Below are 27,435 nucleotides of genomic sequence, written 5' to 3'. Positions count from 1 at the left end.
TCGTGAGATTGCAGGGTTTTGGGGTCAGGTGATACCCCCTTGTATGACCCTGTAACAAGCAAAGTCAATGGGAAAGCCAGATTTACTTAGCAGCCATGTTACTTACTTAACAGCTGCTCTTAACAACGGTGGCAAGACAGGTCATAAAATGGGCGGAAATTGACTTAGTGATAAAAATTACCGGTTCGGGTGAGCCGGTAGTTTAAAAAAGCTACTGGTTCATCCGAACCGGTATTTCCGATGATCAGCTGTGCCGCGTGATTTAAAACCACTAGAAAAAAGCAGGAAATCCCGCTTTTTAGCGAAGCTAAATCATGGGGCACAGCTGTTCCCTCCCTTCGCTGTTCTACTTACCTAGCGAAGTCTTCTTTTTCCGCATGAAGCGAGCGTTCGGTGTGTGCTGCACATCTGCACATAGCGCACGTTCGGCGCACACCACACATGCGTGGGCAGTGAACCAGTGGTGATCCTCAGAGGATTTCACCACTGGTGAAATTGAATAAAAAGATGGATCCAAACATTAGGTCAGGTCTCTGTTCGAGAGTGACATAACATTCTGTAAAGCCCACTGTTAAATTGGTTAAAAACCATGTTTTATGGCCTGATTGGCCTTAAAATGGGTGAGGGCTGGGACGTACCACTATCGGAAACGCTTAAAGAGCAGCTGCGTTTATTTTCTCATGCCGTCAAAAGGAAGAAGAACAAGTCCGATTGCAGCGCAAGAGGTTATTATCCCAATCTCCTGAGACACCCCCCCCCACCTGATTGATTAAGAATCTGTTCTCAACAATTTACAGCTACGGTGGGCATTGATCTTTGGCAGCTGTTTTACCGATTGGCCAATTTATTGGTTCCATCTCTTTGTGTAAGCTCAGAGGCCTAAGACGGCTACCTCGTTTCTATTGCTCTCTTGATGGATTTGCGCTTTTTCTGGCTTCATGGCTGTTACTAAGATAAGAACAATTCCCGATAGCAGAACAAGGGTGGGGGATATTTATGTTTAAATTCAGGCACGGGCAAAGATAGCTTTCCGCTCTATCTCCCGTCGCAGTAGGCTCTTGCCTTCCTAGGCGGCTGCGAAATTCGCCAAACACAGCTTTATTGATTTATTTATTAAACAAATGCATCCCGCTGCCCATCAACCCAGGAGGAACTCTGGGTTGCAAACAAAATAAAACCGTTGAAAATAATGAACTGGGTTGAGGCCACAATAAAACTCGCATCCATCCGCCAACCAGCGGTATCACTTCTATCAACGTTCTGTGTGCAGTCCCGGGGTGGGGGTGGGGGGATAGCATTAGCTGGCTTTGTATTATATCATCTTACCAAAATAAGAACAAACCACACAGTATAGCATAGCAGCGTGATACAGAGTTGCGCAGACATGACCTTGGAGCCGGAATGCAGAGGCAGCAGAAGGAAATTTAACATGACTCCACTTTGGTACAAAGAAGAAAGGAGGGAAGAGAAAGATTATCGGGCTTTCAAGAATTTTGAAACTACAGGTAGTCCTGGACTTACGATCACAATGGAGCCCAATGTTTCTGTTGTTCAGAGAGACATTTGTTAAGTGAGTTTTGCCCCCCATTTTACGACTTTTCTTGCCACGGTTGTAAAATTGAGTTTCACCACTGCTGTCTTCCCTATTTTAGGTTATCTGAACACTGATAATCATATCTCCTCACAGTCTTACTTTTTCCAAACCAAACTTCCAAACCCCCTTCAGCTGTTAACGTCTTTCTCTCTGTTGTGATGTGGGCATGGTGTGGGCTTGGCGGGCATGGCTTGGTGGGCGTGGCAGGGGAAGGATACTGCAAAATCTCCATTCCCTCCCCACTCCTGGGGGAAGGATATTTCAAAATCTCCATTCCCACCCCATTCTGGGGCCAGCCAAAGGTGGTATTTGCCGGTACTCCGAACTACTCGAAATTTCCGCTACCGGTTCTCCAGAACCTGCTGAATTTCACCTCATGGACTCTTTTCCATGGCCTACAGAAAGTAGGACAGAAATAATGAGTAAGCTATATACAGCTATTTAGATTTCATTTACACCTCATTTATGGAGGTTGTAAGTTCTCTGTGTTGGTAAGTTTGTAAGAAAGATCTAGACAACCATCCAGAGCTGTGGAGGCGCCGTGGTTAAAATGCAGTATTGCAGGCTTATTCTGCTGAAAGCCAGCAGTTCGATCCTTTTTGGCTCAAGGTTGACTCAGCCTTCCATCCTTCCAAGGTGGGTAAAATGAGGAGCCAGATTGTTGGGGGCGAATGGGCTGACTCTGTAAACCCTTCAAAGAGGGCTGTAAAGCTCTGTGAAGTGGTATATAAGTCTAAGTGCAATTGGTATTGCTATTTTCTGAATGGTTCAGCTGGCTTTTTTGCATCGTGTAGGATCAGGGGTATCAAACTGGCGGCCCGCAGGCCAGATACATCACATGCAGGCCACACCCACCCCAAAACATGCAAAAAATATCATGTTACACCACGTGACGACAATGTGACACGGCGAGTTTGACCCCCGTGGTGTAGATGGTCTCTTCCAATGCCATGCTTCTCTTTTTGATGACCCCAGCGTTTCAATTAATATTTTCTTTATTGTCAGCATTATGTCAATTCGTTCCGAGCACTTGGCATCTATACATTAATGATCCTTGGATTATAATCAATCAATTCAATTCAATTTATTACCGTCATAGACCAGAGACCGCCTTGGATTATAGTTAATAGAACAACAGAATTAGAAGGGGCCTTGGAGGTCTTCTAGTCCAACCCCCTGCTCAAGGCAGGAGTGTCGTGTCCCACTCCTCCGCTGACGGCCGGGTCAGGGAAATCCGAATCAGGCGTGCCTCTGCAGCTCTGCCAAAGTCCTAGCAAAGTCCTCAAGGCAGGCAGGAGACCAGAAAGTAACTTCAGCAAGATATGTTCGACTTTGCCTGACTCAGAGACTGCCAGAAAGCAGATCCTTTATATAGGCCATGGGGTGTGGCTCCATGACTCAGCACTTATCCAGGCCTGCCTCTCCCTTCCTTCTGACGCCGCCGCCTATCAATTCTTCTGAAGCGAGGGTCACTCCAGTCGGCAGCTGTTGGTAATAAACCTCCCTCAGGCTCACATGCTGTGGGGGAGGGGGAGGGGTCTAGTTGTTCTGTTTGCCTGGGCATGGAGCCAGGGCTGGGGCCAGGAGGTGCTCCCTCCTCCGCAGCCTGTCTGGGCATGGAGCCAGGGCTGGGGCCGGGAGGTGCCCCCTCCTCCTCAGCCTGTCTGGGCATGGAGCCAGGGCTGGGGTGGGAGGCATACTAGGACATTCTTCAGCGTTCGGAAGCAGATAAGAAGACCCCGGCTGCGGTGAGAGCGGGCAAGACACAACAAGGAGACCCTATATCATTTCAGACAAGTGACTGTTCAGTCTCTTCTTAAAAACCTCCAGTGATGAAGCACCCAAAACATCTGGAGACGAGTCGTTCCATTCATCAATTGTTCCGGCTGTCAGGATTTTTGATATTAATTCTTAAAATATTAATACTGAACACTATCCTTCGGCAAAGTTCAACTGGATGAAAATTCATACACTGCAAGCCATTCAGGTAGAATAGTGTATAAACTACTAATCTCACTCTGGGGGTGGGGAGTTCTGTTAGTAAAAGGATCAAGATTGTGATCTACCTTCAGGGGAAGTCATGTACCAGTATCAAAGAAAGCCCATAAAACTATGTACTGTTATTCTTCTTCCTCCTTTAGATGATAGAACAAAAGCTCCTGAATCAAAGTATAGCTTTCCTTTGATCCCGATAGGATTAAGAATCGCATCCTCTTAGTGTTTATATGCAGCATATAAACTCTTGGGAATTAAGAACGCAGTTCCAAATAGATTGTACAACTTGAAACCTGGAGAAATTAGAATTAAGGCATGATTTATAGCTGCAGGAGTCCTCTGGAGTCTTTTTAATAAGAGTAAATTTCTTTGAGAAAGAAAAGCATTCTTGAGCAATGTCTGGATGTGGACTTTCAACTCCAGAATTTCTCATGACCATTCCTGAGAATTTTGGGACTTGCCTCCCGAAATTCTGGAAGTTGAAGATCTCCAGTCTTGAAGTTCCCAGGCTGCTCTAACAAAACTTTTCCAAGACCTCAAACACTATCCTTGGGAGGATACAGGCAATCCTTAATTTATGACTACAGTGGGAATAGAATTTCCATTGCTAAGCAAGGTGATTGTTAAATGAATTGTTTCATGCAATTGTTCAACAATTCCATCTTCCCCCATTGACTTGGCTTGTCAGACGCCAGCTGGAAAAGTTACAATAGCAATAGCAATAGCACTTAGACTTATATACTGCTTTACAGTGTTTTACAGCCCTCTCTAAGCAGTTTACAGAGTCAGCCTATTGCCCCCAAAAGTCTGGGTCCTCATTTTACCCACCTCGGAAGGATAGAAGGCTGAGTCAACCTTGAGCTGGTCAGAATCGAACTCCCAGCAATCGGCAGAATTAGCCTGCAATACTGCATTCTAACCACTGCGCCACCACGGTTCTCACATCCCAGCTTATTGATAATGTTTTGATTCTACTCTAGAAGAAAATCAGGCTAGATTTTCAATCAAAAGATGGAGGCAACATTATTAGAGATATACAATTCTGCACCCCCAAATGGGGAAAAAGGGAATCTGCAAACTGTAACTCTTGTGGTTGTAAGTCGAGGACTACCTGTATTTTGCAATCATATATCCTATAGCAAAAGACTTATATACCACTTCACAATGCTTTACAGCCCTCTTTAAGAGGTTTACAGAGTCAGCATATTTGTCCCCAACAATCTGGTTCCTCATTTTACCGACCTCTGAAGGATAGAAGGCTGAGTCAACCTTGAGCCGGTGGGAATCGAACTGCCGAACTGCTGGCAGCCAGCAGAAGTAGCTTACATTCCTGCTTTCTAACTATTGCACCATCGTGGCTCAATCATGCAACCCAGGAACGCTGCAACTATCATAAATGCATGCCAGTTGCCCAAATTTTGATCAAGTGATCTGGGATGCTGCGACATCATAAGTCACTTTTTTTCAGTGCTGTGTTAAGTTTGAATAGTCTCTTCTTGAATCGTTGTAGGTTGAGGACTACCCGTATGCTAATTTACAAACCCTTTGCATTTTTGGTAGCATTTCACAGTAGGAATCCTGAAGCCGCACAGATGACCATTTCTGTTCCTTGACAAATAGAGTTTTTATAGCGTTTTAAAACAACCGACACTTTCTGTAACAGGAACTACTCAGAAAATGGAATAAAAACACCCTGGAGAACAATGCACTGAAGTGCAAGCATCGGTCATTTCTACACAAAGCATCTTCCAGGGTCATCTAACCATTGTTGGGCCCAAATAATAGTCATGTGGATAACCCTGACTTCACCTTAGCAATGGCCAGTGATGTATAAATCATTTGTGCAGAAGTGACTGTGGGCACACAGGAGGATGAAGGAAAGGCTTTAAGGAAGCTTCTCTTGCTAATGTACAGTATATAGACCAGTGGTGGTGAACCTTTTTGCCATCGCGTGCCAAAAGCGGGGGAGTGCGGTGTGTGTGTCGCGTGTGCTTGTGCCCACACTCATAAATTCTATGCCCCCTGCGCATGCGCGCATGACCCCCACCCTGCTCCCACTGCTTTTGGCACATGATGACACGGTGGGCCCGATAAGTCTGTTTTTTGCTCTCTTCAGGCTCCAGAGCCTCTCTACGAGCCTGGGGAGGGCAAAAACAGCCTTCTTCACCCACCCCCGGAAGCCCTCCGGAGGCTGGAAACAGCCTGTTTCCCTACTTCCGGTGGGCCCAGAAGGCCCAAAAATCAGCTGGCTGGCACGCACACACGCACCGGAGCTGAGCTTGCGTGCCCACCGATATGGCTCCGTGTGCCCTCTGTGGCACACGTGCCATAGGTTTGCCATCACGGATATAGACAGTCCTCAACTTACCATCACAACTGAGTCCAAAATTTCCACGGCTAAGGAAGACAGTTGTTAACTTGAGATTGGCCCCATTCTATGATCTTTCTTCCCACAGTTGTTAAGGGAATCCCTGCAGTTGTTAAATAAGTAACACGGTTGTTAAGTGGATCTGGCTTCTCCATTGACTTTGCTTGTAAGAAGGTCTCACAAAGGGATCACGTGACCCTGGGGACAACTGCAACCGTCATAAATCCATGCCAGTTGCCAAGCCTGCAAGTTTTGATCATGTGACTATGGGGATGCTGCAACAGTCATGTGAGAAACAAGTTACAAGTGCCATTGTAATTTTGAACAGTCACTAAACAAATGGTTGTAAGTTGAGGACCACCTGTTCAGACTGAAAACTAGAGTAGGGCTTGACATTTGGCGATTACACTGAATGTGGGCCGGTTGTTTGGTTTTTTTTTAATAAACCTCTCTTTTGACATGTGGAGAGTCCTTGATTTATGACCATAACTGAGCCTCGAATTAAGGCCTAAATCATTGCGGCCGTTAAGCAAGTCATCACATGACCAGACCCCAATTTTACAACCACTGTTTTTGCAGTGGTTGTTCAGCAAACGCCAACAGTCATGAAATCAAATCATTTTTACGCAGTGCATGTTGTTTTGTCGAAAGCACTAGAAGTCAGCAAAAAACATTGAAAGTCACAGTCATGTGATCGCCGAACGTTGCTGGTGGCCAATAAGGTGAGCCAGTTTACAAGCATTCAAATTACGATCATGTGATCATGAGGGTTGGGGGGTTGTACAATCGTCAGAAATTCAAAAATCAGGTTGTAAAAGTTTGGGGAGGGGCAGGGGTGAAATGCTACCGGTTCACATCAGTTCGGACGAACCAGTAGTGATAAAAACTACCAGTTCAGATGAACCAGTAGTTTAAAAAAGCTACTAGTTCATCCAAACTGGTATTTCTGATGATCAGCTGTGCTGCACGGTTTACATTCACTGGAAAGCAGGAAATCCTGCTTTCTAGAGAAGCTAAATCGCTGTTCTGTCCTCCTTCGCCTCCGTCCGAGTGATGGCTTAATTAGCCGGCACTATCAGCTCTGGCAGCAAAATAGCGAGCGCCTGCCAAGTGTCTCTGTTATCTCCCTCAACGCCGATGAGTCACCCAGGTACAAACTTCAGCTCTTAGTTACTCAATTGATTTGCCTGCTACGAAGAGGCACAGCAGCTCTGGCTGTCTTTATATCCTGTGGGGTGTGGCTCCATGACTCAGCACTTCCTAGGCCTGCCCCACCCCTGCTTCTGTTGTTCCCTCCTCTCCTGCCTACAAAACCTAGGGTCCAACCAAGCCTGATTGCCATCAGCTGGGTCTGAAGGCGTGGCCGGGGGGGGGGGAAGAGTCAGGGTACGGAGGCCTCATTATCTCTTCCACCTGGTCTGCCTCTGGCTCCTGGAGCTGAGCCAGGGAAGCCAGTGCTCCCGAGGTAAGTCCTGACGGCCCTTCCCCCTCATTTTCCAAGTCACTTTCTGGCAGGTGGCCCGGCTCGGGGGGCGCAGACACAACAATCACGCTGAACAGCTGTTCCCCCCGCTGTTCTACTTACCTTTCCAAGCCTCCTATTTTCATGCGAAGCGCATGTTTGGCATGCACTGCGCGTTGAGTGAAGTGTGCTTTTGGCACACACTGCGCATGCGCACACGCAGTGTGCTTTTGGTACGCACCGCACAAGCTCATGCGACGTGCTTCTGCCGTGCACCACGCATGCGCGGGCAGCAAACCAGTGGCAATCCGCAGAGTCCGTCATCACTTTGAATAGTCACTAAGCAACCGGTTGTAAGTCAAACACTACCAGTATTTGTTTACTTGCCAGCCTAAATTATTGGGAATTTTCTGTTGTCTCCCATCCAGGTTTAATCCAGAGCTGATCTTGTTTAGCTTCTCAAGGGCAGCCTGTTCGACAGAAGATGCTGGCTCCTGATCTGTCATTCTGCATATAAGTAATAGTCTTCTTTACTATATGGGCACATTCAAGGAATTTTCTAGAAAACAGAAGGGGTTGGCCCTAAGGCTTCTTCTGGGATTTTGTTTTTTCATTCCAATTTCTCATAGTTCAAATTTCCCAATCTCCCTTCCAGCTTTGCATGTTACCTAGAGCTAAGGAGAAATTTCCTTAGAAATTAGAACAATTAAGCAGTGGAACCACTTGCCTCCAGAAGTTGTGGGTGCTCCAACACTGGAAGTTTTTAAGAAAGAGATTGGACAACCATTTGTCTGAAATGGTGTAGGGCTTCCTGCTTGAGCAGGAGGTTGGACTAGAAGACCTCCAAGGTCCCTTCCAGCTCTGTTATTCTGTATACCTGCTAGTGAAAGGAGAAAGGAAGCATCCTTAATGCCTGCACAATACGTTTAGTTTCTTCTTCTTCTTCTTCTTTTTTCTTTTTGTGCCATGCCTTTTTTTAGAACAGCCGCCCAAATTCAGGAACTGTGATGTGTTTTGTAGCTCTCCCAAGCTGTTCAGGAAGCACTGCTATCTAAAACACCGGAATGCAAAATGCTTTATATAAATGAGGAATATATTTTTTTCCGGGGGCAGATTCTGCCTAGTAAAAACACGAGGGACACCCTGTTGCATTTTACGAAGAGACCTTTAATCTGGCTTTTTTTGGGGGGGGGGCAATTTAGCATCTCCCAACAGGCAGGGGGGACGTTTATGGCCTTTTCCTATTGACGTTCTTTGGCAGCTAATTTTCGGGGACAGGGAGGCCCTGCCTCTGTCTGTCCCCTGGTAACAGGAACGTCACTTAAGCCCATCAAGTCAAGAGGTCCATCTCCTCTGAAAGAAGAACAGGCAGGTCTCCATTTGAAAATTATAGGTGTCAGCCCTGGATCCATTCCCCCGCCCCACCTGGCACGTTCAGGGCTGCCACAGCGAAGCGAGGAACGGGAGCGGGGAGGAAGAGATAGCTAGGGGATTGTAGCCCTAATAAAATCCTTTCTTCTGAGAACCAAGAACTTTCCCACCAGGTGCAAGGAGGTGGGAATCTAGTAACAGTAACGGAGTTGGAAGGGACCTTGGAGGTCATCTAGTCCAACCCCTGCTCACGCAAGAGACTAGGGATTCGAACCGCCGAATTGCTGACCTTTCTGATCGACAAGCTCAGTGTCTTAGCCACTGAGCCACCTAGTCAGGCTAAAACCAAGTGACCCTTGGACTGTGGCCCGATTAGACCAGAGGTGGTATTCAGCAAGTTGTGACCAGTTCTGGAGAACCGGTAGCGGAAATTTTGAGTAGTTCGGAGACCTGGCAAATACCACCTCTGGCTGTCCCCGCCCCCATCTATTCTCTGCCTCCCAAGTCCTAGCTAATTGGGAGGAAATGGGGATTTTGCAGTAACCTTCCCCTGGAGTGGGGAGGGAATGGAGATTTTACAGTCTCCTTCCCCCTGCCACACCCACCAAGCCACGCCCACAGAACCGGTAGTAAAAATTTTTAGAATCCCACCACTGGATTGGACCATGTGATGGACTACATGGGCAGAAGCAAGAAAATTCTACTTTTAACTAGGGGGAAACCGGAGGGGGGGTTCAAAGTCGGGTTTCCCCAGATGTGCCAACATGACATGCCTAATAAATCTATACTTTGAGGAACATGCCTGCCTTTGGAGTTTTGATTCCGTTGGGTGTGTTACTTGGAACCCTGAACAGTAGGTCATGTTTAATAAGATGATAGCAAGGATAGCTCCTACAAAGTTTAAGGGTTGGAAATAACAAGCGAGAATGGAGTGGAATATGTTAAGGCTATTAACCAGAATACTTCCGAAGTGATGACACTAGGGGTGAAATGCTCCCGGTTCGGACCGGATCGCGTGATCCAGTAGCGATGGGGGTGGATAGTTCAGAGAACCGGTAGCAAAAATCCCTGCCCCCCCCCCACTGCCCACGCCTCCCTGTTCCTCTTCTCTGTCCCTGAAACTCTCGGTCGTGATATAGCTGCAAACGGCCTTAAATGACTGCCATGGCGCTTCAAAGGGCGACACTAGAGCTGATCAGCGCTGTAGGCAGCTAGTAGACCAATGCCTCTATTTTTAAAGAAGGTAGACCGGTGCGCTCCCCAAAAAAGGCAATTAGAAGACCGATGCCTCTATTTTTAAAGAAGGTAGACTGGTGCGCTCCCAAGTTTTGTATACTTTATTATTTTTATTATTTATTATTATTGGCCATGCCCATTCAATCACCTGACCACCAAGCCACACGCACCAATTAAGCCACACCCACAGAACCGGTAGGGAAAATTTTTAGATTTCACCCCTGGATGACACTTGTGAACAGGCAGAACGATTGGATTAGCATGTGAGAAGAGCACAAGGGGCCGCTTTCATTCAAGCCTAGCCAGATGGAAAAGCTACAGGGCTGCCCACTTTAGAAGAACAAGGGGGCCTCAACTGGCCTTCTCTAATTGCTGAGATCTTGTCCACCATGACAGCAAGAGGTCTACTCTTTCAATTAACGTGGACCAAATTAAGGAATGCCTGGGTCCGTTCCCTTGGCTTTGGTCCCCCTCTAACCAAGGGCCAAAAGAAACAGCCACAGTTCAGGTTCCTGTAACGAACTTTGCAAAAGAGTTTGCAAAAGAGAATTTGCAAAACGTTGTCTTGTGCAGGACAGCTGCCCGTTCGTCCTTTTTTGGGGGAAAAGGATAGTTACCTGCATCAAAAGCAAGAGGATTGATTAGCAAGAGGATCGAAACCACTCCAGCCTAGCAAACCTAGAGCTAAATCGGGCGCTAAAGTAAAACATATCTAGTTGCAAAAGATTTATGTAATGTAAGTAATTGTCTTTCCCTTTCCATGTAGCTGGTTACAGGTAGTTCTCGACTGAGGATGGGTCGCTTAGCAACCATTTGAATTCGTAACCTATCTGGATAAAGGAAGTGGTGACCCAATTCTGAAGTTTTATTGTTCCATATTTCAGGCTTTTGTGACAACATGGCTTCTTTTACCACTGTTTGCAGGGTCTCCTGGTTACTTGACCGTTTTTAAGGATATTTTTGCTCCAAACCCGAAGTTACTTCCGATTTTTCGACAGAACTGTGCCATAACAAACAAGAGATTTGCTTAATGATCACTGCATTCATTTAACACAACAAAAATTGTCTCAGACTCTTGTCAACTTCTATGCGGACTTGCCTTTTTTTGCTTGTCCATGTGCGTCTCTTCTTTAGTATGAATCCAGCAAAACTGACCAAAAAACAAGTGGGTGTCTGTCTGTCTGTCTGTGTCTATCTATCTACCTGTCTATCCATCTGTTTGTCTGTCTGTCTGTCTGTCTGTCTATCTATCTATCTATCTATCTATCTATCTATCTATCTATCTATCTATCTATCTATCTATCTTTCAATCCATTGTCTGTATTTCTGTCTATCATCTGTATCTGTCTATATCCGTCTATTGATCTATCTGATTCTACCATCTGTCTATCTATCAATCCATCTGACTGTCCATCCATCCATCTATCCATCCATCCATCTCCCTCCCTCCCTCCCTCCCTCCCTCCCTCTCTCTCTCTCTCTCTCTCTCTCCATCCGATCCTGCAATTTCAACTCTTGGTGGCAAACACAATTTTTTAAAAAAACAAACAACAAAATAAAAACAATGACTCAATAACAAGATACCGTTCTTCTTTCATGGTTCTCTTCTGTTGGTTTTTCACATACTTGGTGTCTGAGGGTAGCCTAATCCAATCTTTATAATAGCCATACTAAAAAAAAGTGACCTCTGTGAAATTTTCATATACTGCCAATATTTGCTTTGAATTGGAAATATAACTTAGAATTATTGCAAGGAACAAAAAAAATCTCAATGAAAATCAAATGCATCCTCCACATTTTTTTTTTCAAATTAAACTAGCCCATTGTACCATAACGTTATTAAAATCCTAACCCCTTTTTTTTTTGGCTAATATCTTTTATTTTGTTTCTTTTAAAAAAGAATGCATTCTAAGTGCAGTTTGGAAGTGTTTAATTAGGAAAATCACACATGGCTAAAAGAGTGGGGATTGGAATAGAGTTCTCCTTCAAATTAGCCTTATGATTTTGCAACAGTATAATAATGCTCTTTAACTGAAGCATCATTTTTTGCAGATATTTTTTGAAGTACTGTTGGGGGAAAAATACAGTGCTAATTACAAGACTGATTTCAACATCGCTCAGAGTTATGAAATGATTCTCAGATTCTTCCACAAAGGGCCTTTATTCTGCTAGTACCACACTTTCCTCGGAGGGAGCTAAGCTAGCCCGGTCTATAGGAATTTTGAAGTATCCTGAAAATACTTCGGGGTGGGGATGAATTGTTCCTTCTAAGTCAGAGGTCTTCAAACTTGACAGCTTTAAGACTTGTGGACTTCAACTCCCAGAATTCTGGGAGGGCTTTCGGAGCCTGGGGAGGCCATTTTCGCCCTCCCGGAGGCTCAAGAAAAGACTCTGGAGCCCGGGGAGGGTAAAAATGCCCCCCCCCAGTGCAGGAGGCCAACTAGGCCACGCCCTCCATGGCCATGCCCACCCAGCAACCGGGCAGAGAACCCCTTGCTAAAAATTTTGAAGCCACCCCTGCTTACATGACTTAGGGCCAGCTTATTTGAAGAAACGTCACTCCACCTAGCCCACCAGGACAGGCAGGCAGGGCATGTTACATGTCCCATCAATTAGGGATGTACATCTGGTGGGACCATGAAAAAGAGCCTTCTTGGGGGTGGCCCCTTCTCTATGGAACATCATCTCCAAGGTACTGTTGACCCCCCGACCCCCCCCCCCCCCCGCACTGTGTTGCTTTTCTGAAAAGCCTTAAAAACATCAGGGACACCAAATAAGAGATGGAGCCAATCAAGTTGTTGATTTGATTATGTTGTTACTGCAATGGGAGGAGGGATTTTTTTAATGGGTTCATGCGTGGTAGATTTTTAACTGCCGTAAACCACACAGAGTCACCGATGTGTGAGCTGGCTGGCCATTTTAGTTTTTGGTTTGTGGTCCTTGCTGCTTTTAAATCATTCCTTATTTTGTCTTGGTTGGCCTTTAATTGGGCTGTCTTTAATTATTGATGTTTGTGGGTTTCTTATTGTGTTTTTCGGTTTTATGCTGCTGCTTCTCCATTTTTAATGTACTGTCTGCGATTTTCTCATTAGGTAAAAACTCAATCCAAGATAAGGCTTAGCAACTCCCACCCATCTTCCCTAAAGCAATTTGTCAGCTAATTTGTCCTTAGTTTTGTTCATCAAATCCTGCCACTCGATGGCTATTTTTAGACAATGAAGTCATCCAAGGATTGCAATATCCTTTAACATACAAAAATCACATTTAGGTTTCCTTGAGTTAAGTACCCTTTTTAAACCGACCTGCCAACTTTCCCAACTACCCCTTCAAGGGCAAATGGAGAAGTCTGAGTCACCTCACAGACTGGCAGTAATAAATCCAGTGTTGGGGGAATATAAATCCATTGAAAGCCTCCTTGTAGAGGGCACCACCAAGAAAACACTATAAATCATTCCTCATTGACCTTTATTCACGGAAAACACACCAGGCTGAAAAATATGCCCCGTTTTGAGGCAATGCAAATTTATAGAACCCTCTATTTAATGGAGGGACACGGTGGCTCAGTGGCTAAGAAGTTGAGCTTGTCGATCGAAAGGGTCGGCAGTTCGGTGGTTCGAATCCCTAGTGCCGCGTAACAGGGTGAGCTCCCGTTACTTGTCCCAGCTTCTGCCAACCTAGCAGTTCGAAAGCACGTAAAAAATGCAAATAGAAAAATAGGGACCGCCTTTGGTGGGAAGGTAACAGCGTTCTGTGTGCCTTTGGCGTTGAGTCATGCTGGCCACATGACCACGGAGACGTCTTCGGACAGCGCTGGTTCTTCGGCTTAGAAACGGAGATGAGCACTGCCCTCTAGGGTCGGAAACGATTAGCACATATGTGCGAGGGGAACCTTTACCTTACTGTCGTGTCCCACTCCTCCACTGACGGCCGGGTCAGGGAAATCCGAATCAGGCGTGCCTCTGCAGCTCTGCCAAAGTCCTAGCAAAGTCCTCAGGGCAGGCAGGAGACCAGAAAGTGACTTTAGCAAGATATGTTTAGACTTTGCCTGACTCAGAGAATGATAGAAAGCAGATCCTTTATATAGGTCATGGGGTGTGGCTCCATGACTCAGCACTTATCCAGGCCTGCCCCTCCCTTCCTTCTGTTGCCTCCGTCTATCAAGTCTTCTGACGCGAGGGTCACTCCAGTCTGCAGCTGTTGGCAATTGACCTCCCTCAGGCTCACATGCTGTGGAGGAGGGAGAGGGGTCTAGTTGCTCCATTTGCCTGGGCATGGAGCCAGAGCTGGGGGCTGGAGGTACTTCCTCCTCTTCAGCCTGTCTGGGCATGGAGCCAGGGCTGGGGCCGGGAGGCATACTAGGACATTCCTCCGTGTTCGGAAGCAGATAAGAAGGCCCCGGCTGTGGTGAGATCGGATGAGACACAACACTTACCTTATTTAATGGGGGAAGGGTTTTGTCATTTCTCTATAAAGGTACAGAATTTCACAGGAGGCATCATATATGTTGCTATGAGATCTGCTTTTTTAAGGGCAGTGTCAGGGTTCTAGTGGTGTCCCATTTAACGTCTTACATCGTATAGAACATACAATAACAAAGTTGGAAGGGAACTTGGAGGTCTTCTAATCCAACCCCGTGCTCAAGCAGGAGACCCAATAGCATTTCAGACAAATGGATGTCCAGTCTCTTTTTAAAAGCCTCCAGTGATGGAGCACCTACAATTTCTGAAGGCAAGCAGTTCCACTGGTTAATTATTCCAACTGTCAGGAAATTCCTCCTTAGCTCTAGGTTGCTTCTCCCCTTGATTAGTTTCCATCCATTGCTTCTTGTCCTACTACTAGCTGCGCACACCTACAGAACTTGTGTGATGTGTTGTTGGGGGGGGGCATGAAAATTGGCTAACGCATTGACTTTTCTTTCAGGGAAGGCAGAATATGAATCTTAAAAGCCAGCAAGAACTGGAAACCACAGATCCCAGGGAGGCTGTTAACTACGTGTGTGAATTCTGTGTTGATTAAATTACTAGTTTCCTCTTGGGAAACTGAGATGCTTGCCAATGTTTCTCTGGCTACCAGAGAACAGTATCTTTGCGCTGTCTAACCTAAAATTTTAGTAGAGAACAGTCACAATTGGAAGCATTTTTGCTATGTACAGTATCTCTCCCCCACGAACATGGTTTCCGTCTTTTTTCATCCTTCAAAGATAATTTCTAGATCTCAGGACCTAGCCTATTTTGAGTTTGGCCCAGTGGATCATTTGTACTCTGTGAGAATCATTTATTGTTCCGGACTCCTTTTATTCTTCCCAACCCTTGAAAAGAAATTATCTAGAAAGCCTTAGAGTTCTATTCATCATTAGGGCAAATCTCTGATAAAATGAAGGAATGAGGCCAAATTTGATATAGAGGGAGATGTCGGTAAAGAAAACATTAAGTTTTAAAAATGAGTCCATTCAGCACCAGGATGCAGAGAAAAAGATTCCCTCCCCTCTGGGACAAACAGCTGCTCAGAATATTGGTAATTGTTCCATGTTGAGAGGCTTCCGCCTTGGTCCTAGAACCTACAGCAAAACTGTTGTTAAGGAATTGGAAAGAATCCCAGAGTTCAAAACGAAACAAACAAGAACACAAGCATTCAAATAGTGACATACATACATAGATTTAAAGCACCTAAATGTTGAAAAATGAAAGGGACTGCATATGCAGAGGTCACATCAGCAAGGCCCCATTCCTCCGATTCTAGGGGTCGGTGCTCATCTCCATTTCGCTGCCCAAAGACGTCTTCGTGGTCATTTGGCCGGCATGACTAAACGCCAAAGGCGCACGGAACACTGTTACCTTCCCACCAAAGGTGGTTTTCACGGGTGTTTGTATGTAGGTCTTTGGTTGTTCGGGTTTTCTCCCGTGTAAAATTGGAAATGTCTTGGCAACGTTTTGACGAAGTCTCATTCGTCATCTTCAGGCTTCAGCTTCGTGCTTCTGGGAGCAATGTGTGATCGCAGCTGTTTCTTCCTTTTAACTGCTACTGGAGGTTTGAACTGATTGGGTGGGAGCTTGTCTGTGCTCTGATTGGATGGAGGTTTTTTTGTGCTCTGATTGGCTGGGGGTGTGTCCTGTTTGGGTGGGGGCTTGGTTGTGCTCAATTTAGTCTGTGTTGCAGGGGGATTTGAGCTGGTGAGCTGCATAGCTGTTGTTTGGCTTTGTGGTGGTGCTACATCTTCATAGTGGGTGTCAGTCTGCTGCATGTATGGATTGGAGGGGTTTGAAATGGCTAATGTTGCAGCTGCGGTCTGGCTTCTGGTCCTTGGTCGTGCTTCATGATCAGTGTGGGTTTGGGTCTGCTTTCTGGGTGGATGTGCGGTGGTGACATCCTGTGTGGACCTCGTGAGTGTGGGTCTGGTGTCATTCCTCGTGTTAGGGACTCGTTTGTCAATAAGGGCAGGTTTCCAAATGGCTGGTAGGCGGGAGGTATCATCTCGTTTGTTCATGCTGTGTGGGCATTTATCTCAATGGCTTCTCTGATTATTCTGTTGTTAAAGTGTTCAGTTTTGGCGATAGTTCTGGTCTTTTTAAAGTCAATATCATGTCCTGTGACTTTAAAGTGTTGGACCAGGGAAGAAGTTAGTTCCTCTTTTTTGACTGAGTTCTTGTGTTCTTCAATGCGTGCACTTATTCTTCTGTTGGTTTGTCCGATGTATGTGGTGGGGCAGGCGGTGCATGGGATTTCATATACTCCTTGATTTTCTAACTCAATTTTGTCTTTGGGGTTTCTTAGGATGGTGGATATTTTTCGGTTTGTGCAGAATGCTGTCTTGATGTTGTGTTTGTGGAGGATCTTGCTGATTCTGTCTGTGGTGCCTTTTATATATGGGAGGAAGGCTGTGCCGTTTTCTTGTTCTCTGTCTTGGATTTTAGTGGGGGGTTCTTTTTGGATTAGCTTGGTAATCTTATTTCTTTGGAATCCATTGGATGTTAGTACGTTAGTGAGAGTGTCTAGTTCGGTTTTTAGGTGTTGTTCGTCAGCTAAGCATTTTGTTCTGGAGATGAGTGTCTTGGCTACGGAGTTGATCTGTGCTGGGTGGTGGTGTGAGAGTGCATGTAGATAGCGGTTTGTGTGTGTTTTCTTCTGGTAGATGGTGTGTCCTAGGGAGCCATTGGGTTTCCTGTAGACTAAGATATATATACATACACACCATATTTTTGGGAGTATAAGACGCACCTTAGTTTTTGGGGAGGAAAATAAGAAAAAAGCTGATTGGCAGGTGGATCGGCCTCCCAGAATACCCCCCGTCAGCTGTTCCCAGAAGTGAATTTTAACAACAGGTTCCTTGGTTGTGAGCTCTGTGCCTTAATTTTTTTATTTTTTTTATTGCTTTTTTTCTGCCTCTGAAACTTCTGAAACACTGTTTCAGAAAAAACTTTTTTTAATGCCTCTGAAAGCTTCCTAAACAGCTTCAGAAAAAAAAGCTTCTGAAGCTGTTTGGGGGCTTTTTTTCTGAAGCTCTGTTTGGAGGCTTTTTTTTCTAAGCTCTGTTTGGGGGCTTCTTTTCTGAAGCTCTGTTTGGGAGCGTTTTTTCTGAAGCTCTGTTTGGAGGCTTTTTTTCTGAAGCTCTGTTTGGGGGCTTCTTTTCTGAAGCTTCGTTTCTGATACTTTTTTCAGCCTCTGAAACCTCCATTTGAGAAGCTGGGCGGGGCTACATTCGGAATATAAGACACACCCAGATTTTCACCCTTTTTTTTGGGGGGGGGAAAGGTGCATCTTATACTCTGAAAATGATGGTACATACATACATATATACATACATACATACATACATACATACATACATACATACATACATATTCATATTCATATTCATATTCAGAAATTACCTTAACAGCTGTTAGGTCCTTGGTTAGGACCTGAACTGTGAATTTTTATACACACACACACATACACGTTATCTTAACAGCTCTTAGGTTGTTAGGACCTGAAAAGGTTTTACCAGTCCTAGATTGTGATTCGAATTGGAGATTAAATAACAACAACAACTGTAACAACCTCACTCCAGACTTAACTGTCAACAAGAAAGGTAAAAAAAAAAAGGCTGGATAGGGGATGTGGCAGTACCTGGGGAGAGCAGAAGAGAAGAGAAAGAACTGGGGAAGATAACTAAATCCAAAGACCTTCAAATAGAAATAGGATGATTGTGGCAAAAGCAAACAATGGTAGCCGTAACAGTAACAGGCGTCCCAAGTGCATTCCCAAAACAACTGGAGCACCACTTGAGCACCATCAGCATTGGCAAATCCAGAGTCGATTGCAAAAGGTGGCTTTACTTTGAACAGCTTCCATCCTGCGGTGATATCTGTAACCCCATCAAACATCCACATCTGCCTATCCCAGGTCTGTGGGAAGGACTTGACAGGCAGACAAAAATGCCAAATCCAGTCTCGACATCTGGCTGACTGTGTGATGAACCATAACAATAATAATGCTACAATGCTATGATGATTTAACATACGTGTATGTGTGTGCGCGCGCAGAGAGGCAGAATCAGCAGCCAGGTAGAAAGATAAGACAACATTTCCAACCTTAGATAATGGCTTGTTATCTAAACTTCGCACAGCTCCAGCCCTTCCATTAAAAACTGGATTCACAATTTTGTGTTGAACTGCAGCCGAGCAGAAAAACTGACCAATTGTTGTGTCTCGCCCACTTTCACCGCAGCCGGGGCCTTCATATCTGCTTCCGAACGCTGAGGAATGTCCTAGTATGCCTCCCGGCCCCAGCCCTGGCTCCATGCCCAGACAGGCTGAGGAGGAAGAAGTACCTCCAGCCCCCAGCTCTGGCTCCATGCCCAGGCAAATGGAGCAACTAGACCCCTCCACCTCCCCCACAGCATGTGAGCCTGAGGGAGGTCAATTACCAACAGCTGCAGACTGGAGTGACCCTCGCTTCAGAAGAATTGATAGGCGGTGGCAACAGAAGGAAGGGAGGGGCAGGCCTGGATAAGTGCTGAGTCATGGAGCCACACCCCATGGCCTATATAAAGGATCTGCTTTCTGGCATTCTCTGAGTCAGGCAAAGTCTAACATATCTTGCTGAAGTCACTTTCTGGTCTCCTGCCTGCCTTGAGAACTTTGCTAGGACTTTGGCAGAGCTGCAGAGGCACGCCTGATTCGGATTTCCCTGACCCGGTCGTCAGCGGAGGAGTGGGACACGACACAAATTCAGCTGCTGAGTGCTGACGATATTTGATGGGCCCGAAGACAATTCAGAAGGGGTGCAATCGCCCTTGTGTGAAAGCAATAAGAGGGCAGGTCCTGCATCTTGGAAACCCTCTTCCCAAATCCCCAAGAATGTGCGAATGTCAGAAGAACAGCGACGCTGTAATATCTCAAAATCATCTTTATTCCCGGGTCTGCTATACTGAATACATAGATTTTTCCACCTCTATTACAGAAAAAAAAATGTTCTCCTATGGAAAAGGTATGCTGCAGTCGCCTGCTTGGTAAATGAATATCTTACACAAAGTATTTGTGTTTCGGTTTCCTGCTTTTTATTGAAGCAGTAACATCTGTCTCTCAAACAAATCATTTCAAATTTCAAGGTGGAAGGCCTATATCAGGGGTGTCAAACTCGCGTCATCATGTGATGTATCATGACTTTTTCTCCTTCGCTAAACCAGAGGTGGGTATGGCCAGCACGTGATGCATCCAGCTGAGTTTGACACCCCTGGCCTATATAATTGTGTGCAGTTCTACGCCAACGCTTCCTTCTATGCGCAGACCTACAAATACCAGATTACAACCCTTCTCTGTAACTCAGAGGAACATTTGAGAACAGGAACTTTACCTGGAGTTTTAAAGATGACTGCAGGCATGCAATTTTAGTGAAAATGAGACGCGATGTTTCAAGTGAGAAAGATAAATCAGTAAAGACTGTGTTGGAAAGGGGGGGAGGGTGTGAATGTTGTCAGTATTACTCACAAGGGCTTATCTTACTGAGCTATTGAGAGGTAACTTGGATAGGATGGTAGGACTAAAAAGAAGGGAGAAATTATGCATGTCTTGTTGGGGGATAAATTAACGAGGGTCCCCGGCAGAAAGGAGCAGGGCCTTTCCTTCATCTCTTACTATAGTTGGCATGCCTATAATTAAAAAAAAAAAGGAAGGAAGCTGCATATATAGACATTGTTTAAAACTGAGACGTGGAAAAATGGGAGGAGCGAGGAAACAAACAAATAGATTTGCACCAACAAGGAAGAAAAGCACAGCATTCACCTGCCAAATGTATCTGCATTTCCTTTCTTTGGCCGTGTTTCTATAGGTTTCTCCAACATTTTGTTCTAGGAAATCTTCAGAAATGCTTGTCGCTGTTTATTATGATGCCCTTTGACTACGAAGAGCAATGATACGATTCTTAATCTCACCCTGAGCTTCCTGACCAAGAAAAAGAATCCCCAAACCATTCATGGAAATGCTGCCTTCACAGTGGAGGGTGCAATTGATCCATAATCAAAGCTCCCACTCCTTTTTAATGTATATCGTACACACTTGCACTTTTACACCTGCACGTAAAAGGAGCAGAGCTTTAATCACAGGTTGCTTGCCCTGTTGAAGCCACGAACTATTACGATAGATGCCCTCGGCCCAACAACAATTCATACTGGAGCTGAGCTGGCAGAAAGAACCCTGTAAAACAGGATGCAACTAATCCTGACCTGACATATCTTTTAACAGAGCTGGACACAAATTTTGGCAAGAATTTCAATTTCCACCAGAGAGAAGAATAGTAAATAGATATGTGTGTGTGTGTGTATGCACAAGAATATTAGAGAAACGTTATGCACCTTAATGATGTTCTTCTAACCACGAAAGAAGCTATCTCCTCATTAGTTCTTTAAATTAAAGGGGGAACTTCTGGGTTATCTTCAGAGCTCAAGTTCTTGGCGTCCATAACTTTGGGCTGCTGAAGCCTTAAAGGTCCTTGTCCCACCCGATCCTTTTTATGGACAATATCTGTCACATCAGGGAAGGAATATTTGGTAGGATCCACTTCCAACTTCTCCAGGCCCTTGTGTCTGCAATAGTAAGCAAATGAAAGGAAGGAAGGAAGGAAGGAAGGAAGGAAGGAAGGAAGGAAGGAAGGAAGGAAGGAAGGAAGGAAGGAAGGAAGGAAGGAAGGAAGGAAGGGAAAGTTAATCTACCTTCATATAAAACAGAGCAGATTCAGTTTTTAAAAAAGCCTTCCAAATACGTATTGCTATCCAGCAGGACATGAGAGATTTCAGCTCTCAAGAGCTCCTTCAGAAATCCAAGCAGGGGTGAGCTGCTGGGGGTTCGGGAGAACGTCTAGCTAAGATTCTGTGCAGTTCGGAGAACCCCAAATCCCACTCCTGGCTGGGCCCCGCCCACCCTGCCTCTCCCCTCCCTGGAGTCTCCACATGGCCCGCTTCAGATGCAAGTAAGTGAAGGGCATGCACGGAGGCCTGGGGAAGGTGAAAAACCGGAAGTTTGGGAAGGCCGGAAATGAGCCTGTTTCCAGCCTCCAGAGGGCCTCCACTCCCCAGGCTGTGGAGACTCGAGGAAAGCCTCCAGAGCACGGGGAGGGCAACCCCACCACCACCCTGGTGCATGTGGCTGACTAGGCCATGCCTACCATGGCCACGCCCACCCAGCAACCGGATAGAGAACCCCTTGCTAAAAATTTTGAAACCCACCCCTGAATCCAAGCACAATTTCAGATGTTCTCTAGTCAAGATGTTCTCTCCTCTTCTTCCCCAGAGCTTTAGAAATATTTTCTGATGATTAAGTGGCTTCTTATGAACTTCTTGATAACATTCATCTCTAATTATCACTTTGCTCACTTCAGGTCTACAAGATCTGTCGGAAGCTGGATATGGTTTCCTTAAAGGCTCTGCTCTACCTTTCTCTCCTAAGGAACAAAGTATGTTGCTACTGTTTTCCTTCACAGCCCTCGATTTTCTTTTCACGTTCTTAAGAACTAGTTAACCAACAAGATTGGTTGGCTTCGATTTCCTAGTAAGGCCAATCTTCACGATTCTAACTGGAAGCTCATTCTTAGACCATGATAAATAAATATAGTGAGAGAGTTTAAGACAGGATGGGCCCTTTAATTCTTTGTAGAAGAGAATTCTACAAATATTCACTTCAAAAGTCTATGGAGATTGTCAGTCATGAGGTCATGGTTGTCCCAAAGGTGCTTCTACCTCTGATTCGGTTCTGCAACCCAACAAGACAGACACAGACTTCAGAGGATAATTAGAACTGCAGAAAAAATAATTGCTACCAACCTGCCTTCCATTGAGGACCTGTATACTGCACGAATCAAGAAGAGGGCCGTGAAAATATTTATAGATCCCTCACATCCAGGACATAAACTGTTTCAACTCCTACCCTCAAAATGATGCTATAGAGCACTGCACACCAGAACAACTAAACACAAGAACAGTTTCTTCCTGAAGGCCATCACTCTGCTAAACAAATATTTCCCTCAACACTGTCAAACTATTTACTAAATCTGCACTACTATTAATCTTCTCATCGTTTTCATCACCAATCTCTTTCCACTTGTGACTGTATGTCTGTAACTTTTTGTTGCTATCATTAAGGGTTAAATTGCAACCTATGACCATCATTTGTGTTGTAAATGTTGTACCTTTGATGAAGGTATTATTTTGTTCTTTTTCTTTTCTTTTATGTACACTGAGAGCCTATGCACCAAAACAAATTCCTTGTGTGTCCAATCACACTTGGCCAATAAAAAAATTCTATTTTTTTCCCAAGAGGCAACTTGAAACCCAAGAATACGCTAAGGCAGAAGCTCATCCACCCCAAAGACAAAACACCCAGAGAGAAACTGAGCAACGTGATATAGGAAGTACAATGCTGTGAGCCATGTGCAGATCTGTGCACTGGGGAAACAAAACAGCCGCTTCACAAAGGTATGGCACAACATAGGAGAACAAACCCATCAGGATAAGATTCAGCAGTCCATCTGCATTTAAAAGACACAGGCCACTCTTTTGAAGACAAGGACATCCATATTTTGGATAGAGAGGGTCAATGTTTTGAAAGAGGGGTTAAAGAGGCCATCTAGGTCAGAATTGAACAGCCCTCTGTCAACAGAAGGGGGAGGGATACGACATCATCTATCTCCAATCCACAACCTAGCCCTTTCAACAATTCCAAGAAGGCTCCAGACCAACTTGCACCACTCAGATGACCCTGATGACACCGATAAACCTCCAGGTGACCTTAACGACCCACTAAAAAGATGCAAATGACCAGCTGTCTGCAAGGAGCTCCTGTCAGAGCTGAAGAAGCTTTTTGCATGAGAAGTGAAATGTCTTCAAAGAAAAACTAGAAAGTCCAGTTGCCTCTTGGGGAAAAAAAAAGCACCATACCGTCCAAAAATTTTAGAGGTTGTCAGATATAATTAGCTAACATGGATTCTCCAACCAATAGTGTGTTTCCTGTCAAGACAGAAGAAAGAAGGATCTAATTGTGTCTACTAATGCTGCTTAAATTGACTTTTCAACAGCGTGTAAGCTATGCTTGATGAAAGTGGGGAGATGAGTAAGCAGAGACTGGAAGCTGGAGAGTTATAACTTTACAGTTTAATGCAGGTACCCACTCACTGGCTTGCTTAAGATGTTACCATGGCAGATTGTGTTATGTAAAATTACATTATGCTTGTTAAATCTGCTAAACTCCTATCTTGCCGCCATGAAATCATACCTTCGTCCAAGATTTTTTGGCCTTGATAGTACAAGGCAAATAAACAAACAAGACAAAAGCATCCTACTGAAATCACATATTACTATGTACTGTATTTATTTCTGAAACTGTCTTCATGGGCATCTGGTAGAGTGTGGAGTTACAAAACGTTGCCTCGTGATAAAAACTCTGCAACGTGTATAATTTGATATCACGTCAGAAGTTGGAACGCCAAGAATCTGAGGGCAGGATTTGTGCCACAATGGCCTCTCTCTCTCTCTCTCTCTCTCTCTCTCTCTCTCTCTGTGTGTGTGTGTGTGTGTGTGTGTGTGCGCGTGTGTGTGTGTGCTGTCTTTTCATGATCCAGGTGTTGTAATCCAGCCTGCGGAGCTGGCAACGGAGTCAGACAGTGATGAGGCTGAGGTGAGGCCAGAGCCATCAGGAAGTGAGGTGCAGACTCCAGAGACTGTTAGTAGTGAGGCAGAGGAACAGGAGGAGCCTGTTTCTAATGCATGCAAGAGAAGAGCTGCCAAAAGGCAAGAGCAGCTCAAGCAGAGAGGAAAACTCAGGAGTAAGGCCAAGAGATGATTGGCCCCTCCCGTAAGGCTTAAAACAGACCAGCACCAGCAAGTTTCAGCTTTGCCAGAAAATAATGTTTGGGTCTTCTGCTCCGTCTTCTGCTTCGTGTACGTCTTTGTTTTTGTGGCTTCTGGACATTTGCCAGGAAGGGCCTTTGGCAGTTTGCCTAATTGGACTAAGGTTTGTTAGATAACGGAGGAATTTGTGTTGGGAGGCATTTGTTTTACTTTGAGTTGAACGACCGCTGAGAATGAAGTAATTCCCAGCTGTTCGAATAAAGTTTATTTTTCCACGGACTAAGTTTATTACTACCTACTTGGGTCTGGGTCACAACATCAGGTTAGCTGTGGGTGCCTTGTCCCTGACATACTGCTGTTCAGTCAGTGCTACCAATGCAGGTAGTCCTTGACTTACGACCACAATTGAGCCCCAAATTTACAAAGCTGCTAAGCGAGACAGTTATAACGTGAGTTTTGCCCCGGTTTTTCCGACCTTTCTTGCCACAGTTGTTGAGTGAATGACTGCAGTGGTTAAAAGCAATAACACAGCTGTTAAGTAAGCCTGGCTTCTGGGACCCTGCAACGGTCATAAATGCAAGCCAGGTGCCAAGCATCTGAATTCTGATCACGTGACCATAGAGATGCCGCAACGCTAGTGTGAAAAACAGTCGTAAGTCACTTTTTTTTCAATGCTGTAACTTCGAACAGTTACTAAACAAATTGTTGTGTCTTGCCCGCCCTCAGAGCAGCCGGGGCCTTCTTACCTGCTCCCCAACACTGAGGAATGTATGCCTTCCGGCCCAAGTCCTGGCTCCATGCCCCCACAAACTGCAGAAGAAGGAGCATCTCCCTGCCCCAGCCCTGACTCCATGCCCAGGCAAACGGAGCAGCTAGACCCCTCCCCCTCCTCCACAGCATGTGAGCCTGAGGAGGGTTTACTCCCAAGAACAGCTGATTGGAGTGACCCTCGCATCAGAAGATTGGAGAGGCGGAGGCAACAGAGGGAAGGGAGGGGCAGGCCTTAATGAGTGCTGAGTCATGGAGCCACACCCCATGGCCTATATAAAGGAGCTACTTTCTGGCAGTCTCTGAGTCAGGCAAAAGTCGAACTTATCTTGCTGAAGTCACTTACTGGTCTCCTGCCTGCTCTGAGGACTTTGCTAGGACTTTGGGCAGAGCTGCAGAGGCAAGCCTGATTCGGATTTCCCGGACCCAGCCGTCAGCGGAGGAGTGGGACACGACACAAATGGTTGTAAATCGAAGCTATTTGTACGCCATAAAATCTGAAGCTATAACAAAGGGAAGGGGATGCAGACGGAAAAGGGCCTCTGGTGGCTCAACAGATTAACGCAGTCTGTTATTAACAGCAGCTTGCTTGCAATTACTGCAGGTTCAAGTCCCACCAGGCCCAAGGTTGACTCAGCCTTCCATCCTTTATAAGGTAGGTAAAATGAGGACCCAGATTGTTGGGGGGCCAATAAAAGTTGACTTTGTATATAAATATACAAATAGGATGAAGACTATTGCTAATATAGTGTAAGCCGCCCTGAGTCTTCGGAGAAGGGCGGGATATAAATGCAAAATAAAAAAAATAAAAAAAAAAGAAAGGAATAATGTGGTTTTTGACCTCTTTTCAACTTTATCCATATCCCCAAAAGTGTTTCTTCCACTGAAAGGAGAAAAGCATGGATGGTGACCTCCGTGAGAAAGAAAATCCCATTTTGTGTGAAGGAGTCAAACAGGTTTCTCTTGAAAACACAACTTCCCCCCCCCCCATTATTTATTTGTTTGCATCTCATTTTTATAAACGCAATTAGTCCTCGACTTATGACCACCACTGAGCCCATAATTTCTTTTGCTAAGCGAGATATTTGTTAAGTGAGTTTTGCCCCATTTTATGACCTTTCTTGCCATGGTTGTTTTTAGAATAGAATAGAATAGAATAGAATTTTATTGGCCAAGTGTGATTGGACACACAAGGAATTTGTCTTGGTGCATATGCTCTCAGTGTACATAAAAGAAAAGATACGTTCATCAAGGTACAACATTTACAACACAATTGATGATCAATATATCAATATAAATCATAAGGATTGCCAGCAACAAGTTATAGTCATACAGTCATAAGTGGAAAGAGATTGGTGATGGGAACTATGAAACGATTAATAGTAGTGCAGATTCAGTAAATAGTCTGACAGTGTTGAGGGAATTATTTGTTTAGCAGAGTGAATGTTAAGTGAATGACTGCAGCTGTAAATTTAGTAACATTAAAATTTACTTAAATGGCTTTCCCGTTGACTTTGCTCGGCTGAAGGTTGCAAAAGGGGATTTCATGACCCCAGGACGCTGCGACCGTCATAACTCCGAGTCACTTGCCAAGCATCCGAATTTTGATAATGTGACTATGAGGATGCTTACAAGGGTCGTAACTGTGAAAAGCGATTGTAAGTCACTTTTTTCCAGTGAAGTTGTAACTTTGAACAGTCACTAAATGAACTGTTGTAACTACTTGTAATCAAGGCAGCAAAATAATATCCAGCACATTTTCCTCCTCCTATTTTCCCCACAACAACCACCCTGTGAGGTCGGTTGGGCTGAGAAAGTGATTGGCCCAAAGTCACTCAGACGGCTTTCGTGCCAAAGGCGGGACTAGAACTCACCATCTCCTGGTGATTGGACCAAAGTCACCCAGCCAGCTTTCATGCCAAAGGTGGGCCTAGAACTCACGATCGTCTACTTTCTAGACCAAGGGTGCCAAACTCAATTTCATTGAGGGCCATATCAGGGTTGTATTTGACCTCGGGGGGGGTCTGGGGGCGCGTAGCCAGATTGACATCACTCTTATTGGGGTTGGGTGCGCCTGTGGTGGCCTGAGCGCTCTGCCAGCAAAAACAAGCTCCTGAGCTCCTGTTATGACTCCCACCCCCAAACCTGGCCCCATGCCCGAAAGTGACTCAGAAAGTGAGGGGGAAGGGCCGGTAAGGCTTACCTTGGGAGCACCGATTCCTGTGGCTCGGCTCCAGGAGCCAGAACCAGACCAGTCAGAGGATGTAATGAGGCCGTCATACCCTGATTCCTCCCTTCCCCTTCAGACTATGCCTTCAGACCCA

At 45.2% G+C, this 27,435-nt stretch overlaps 1 protein-coding gene across 1 annotated transcript in view; it reads right to left on the bottom strand.

Moving 5' to 3' along the window:
• Nucleotides 1–19,468: 19,468 nt before the first annotated feature.
• Nucleotides 19,469–27,435, bottom strand: part of DNAAF11 (dynein axonemal assembly factor 11) — a 57,962-nt gene continuing 49,995 nt past the window's right edge. Inside the window, exon 12 of the mRNA XM_058174540.1 lies at nucleotides 19,469–21,088. Coding sequence (XP_058030523.1) covers nucleotides 20,908–21,088 — 181 coding nt within the window. The 3' untranslated portion in view covers nucleotides 19,469–20,907. The remainder of the gene's footprint in view (nucleotides 21,089–27,435) is intronic.

Source organism: Ahaetulla prasina, chromosome 3 (genome assembly GCF_028640845.1).
Source record: "Ahaetulla prasina isolate Xishuangbanna chromosome 3, ASM2864084v1, whole genome shotgun sequence".
In the NCBI taxonomy this organism is placed as follows: domain Eukaryota; kingdom Metazoa; phylum Chordata; class Lepidosauria; order Squamata; family Colubridae; genus Ahaetulla; species Ahaetulla prasina.
This window is presented reverse-complemented; position numbering and strand designations above follow the sequence as displayed.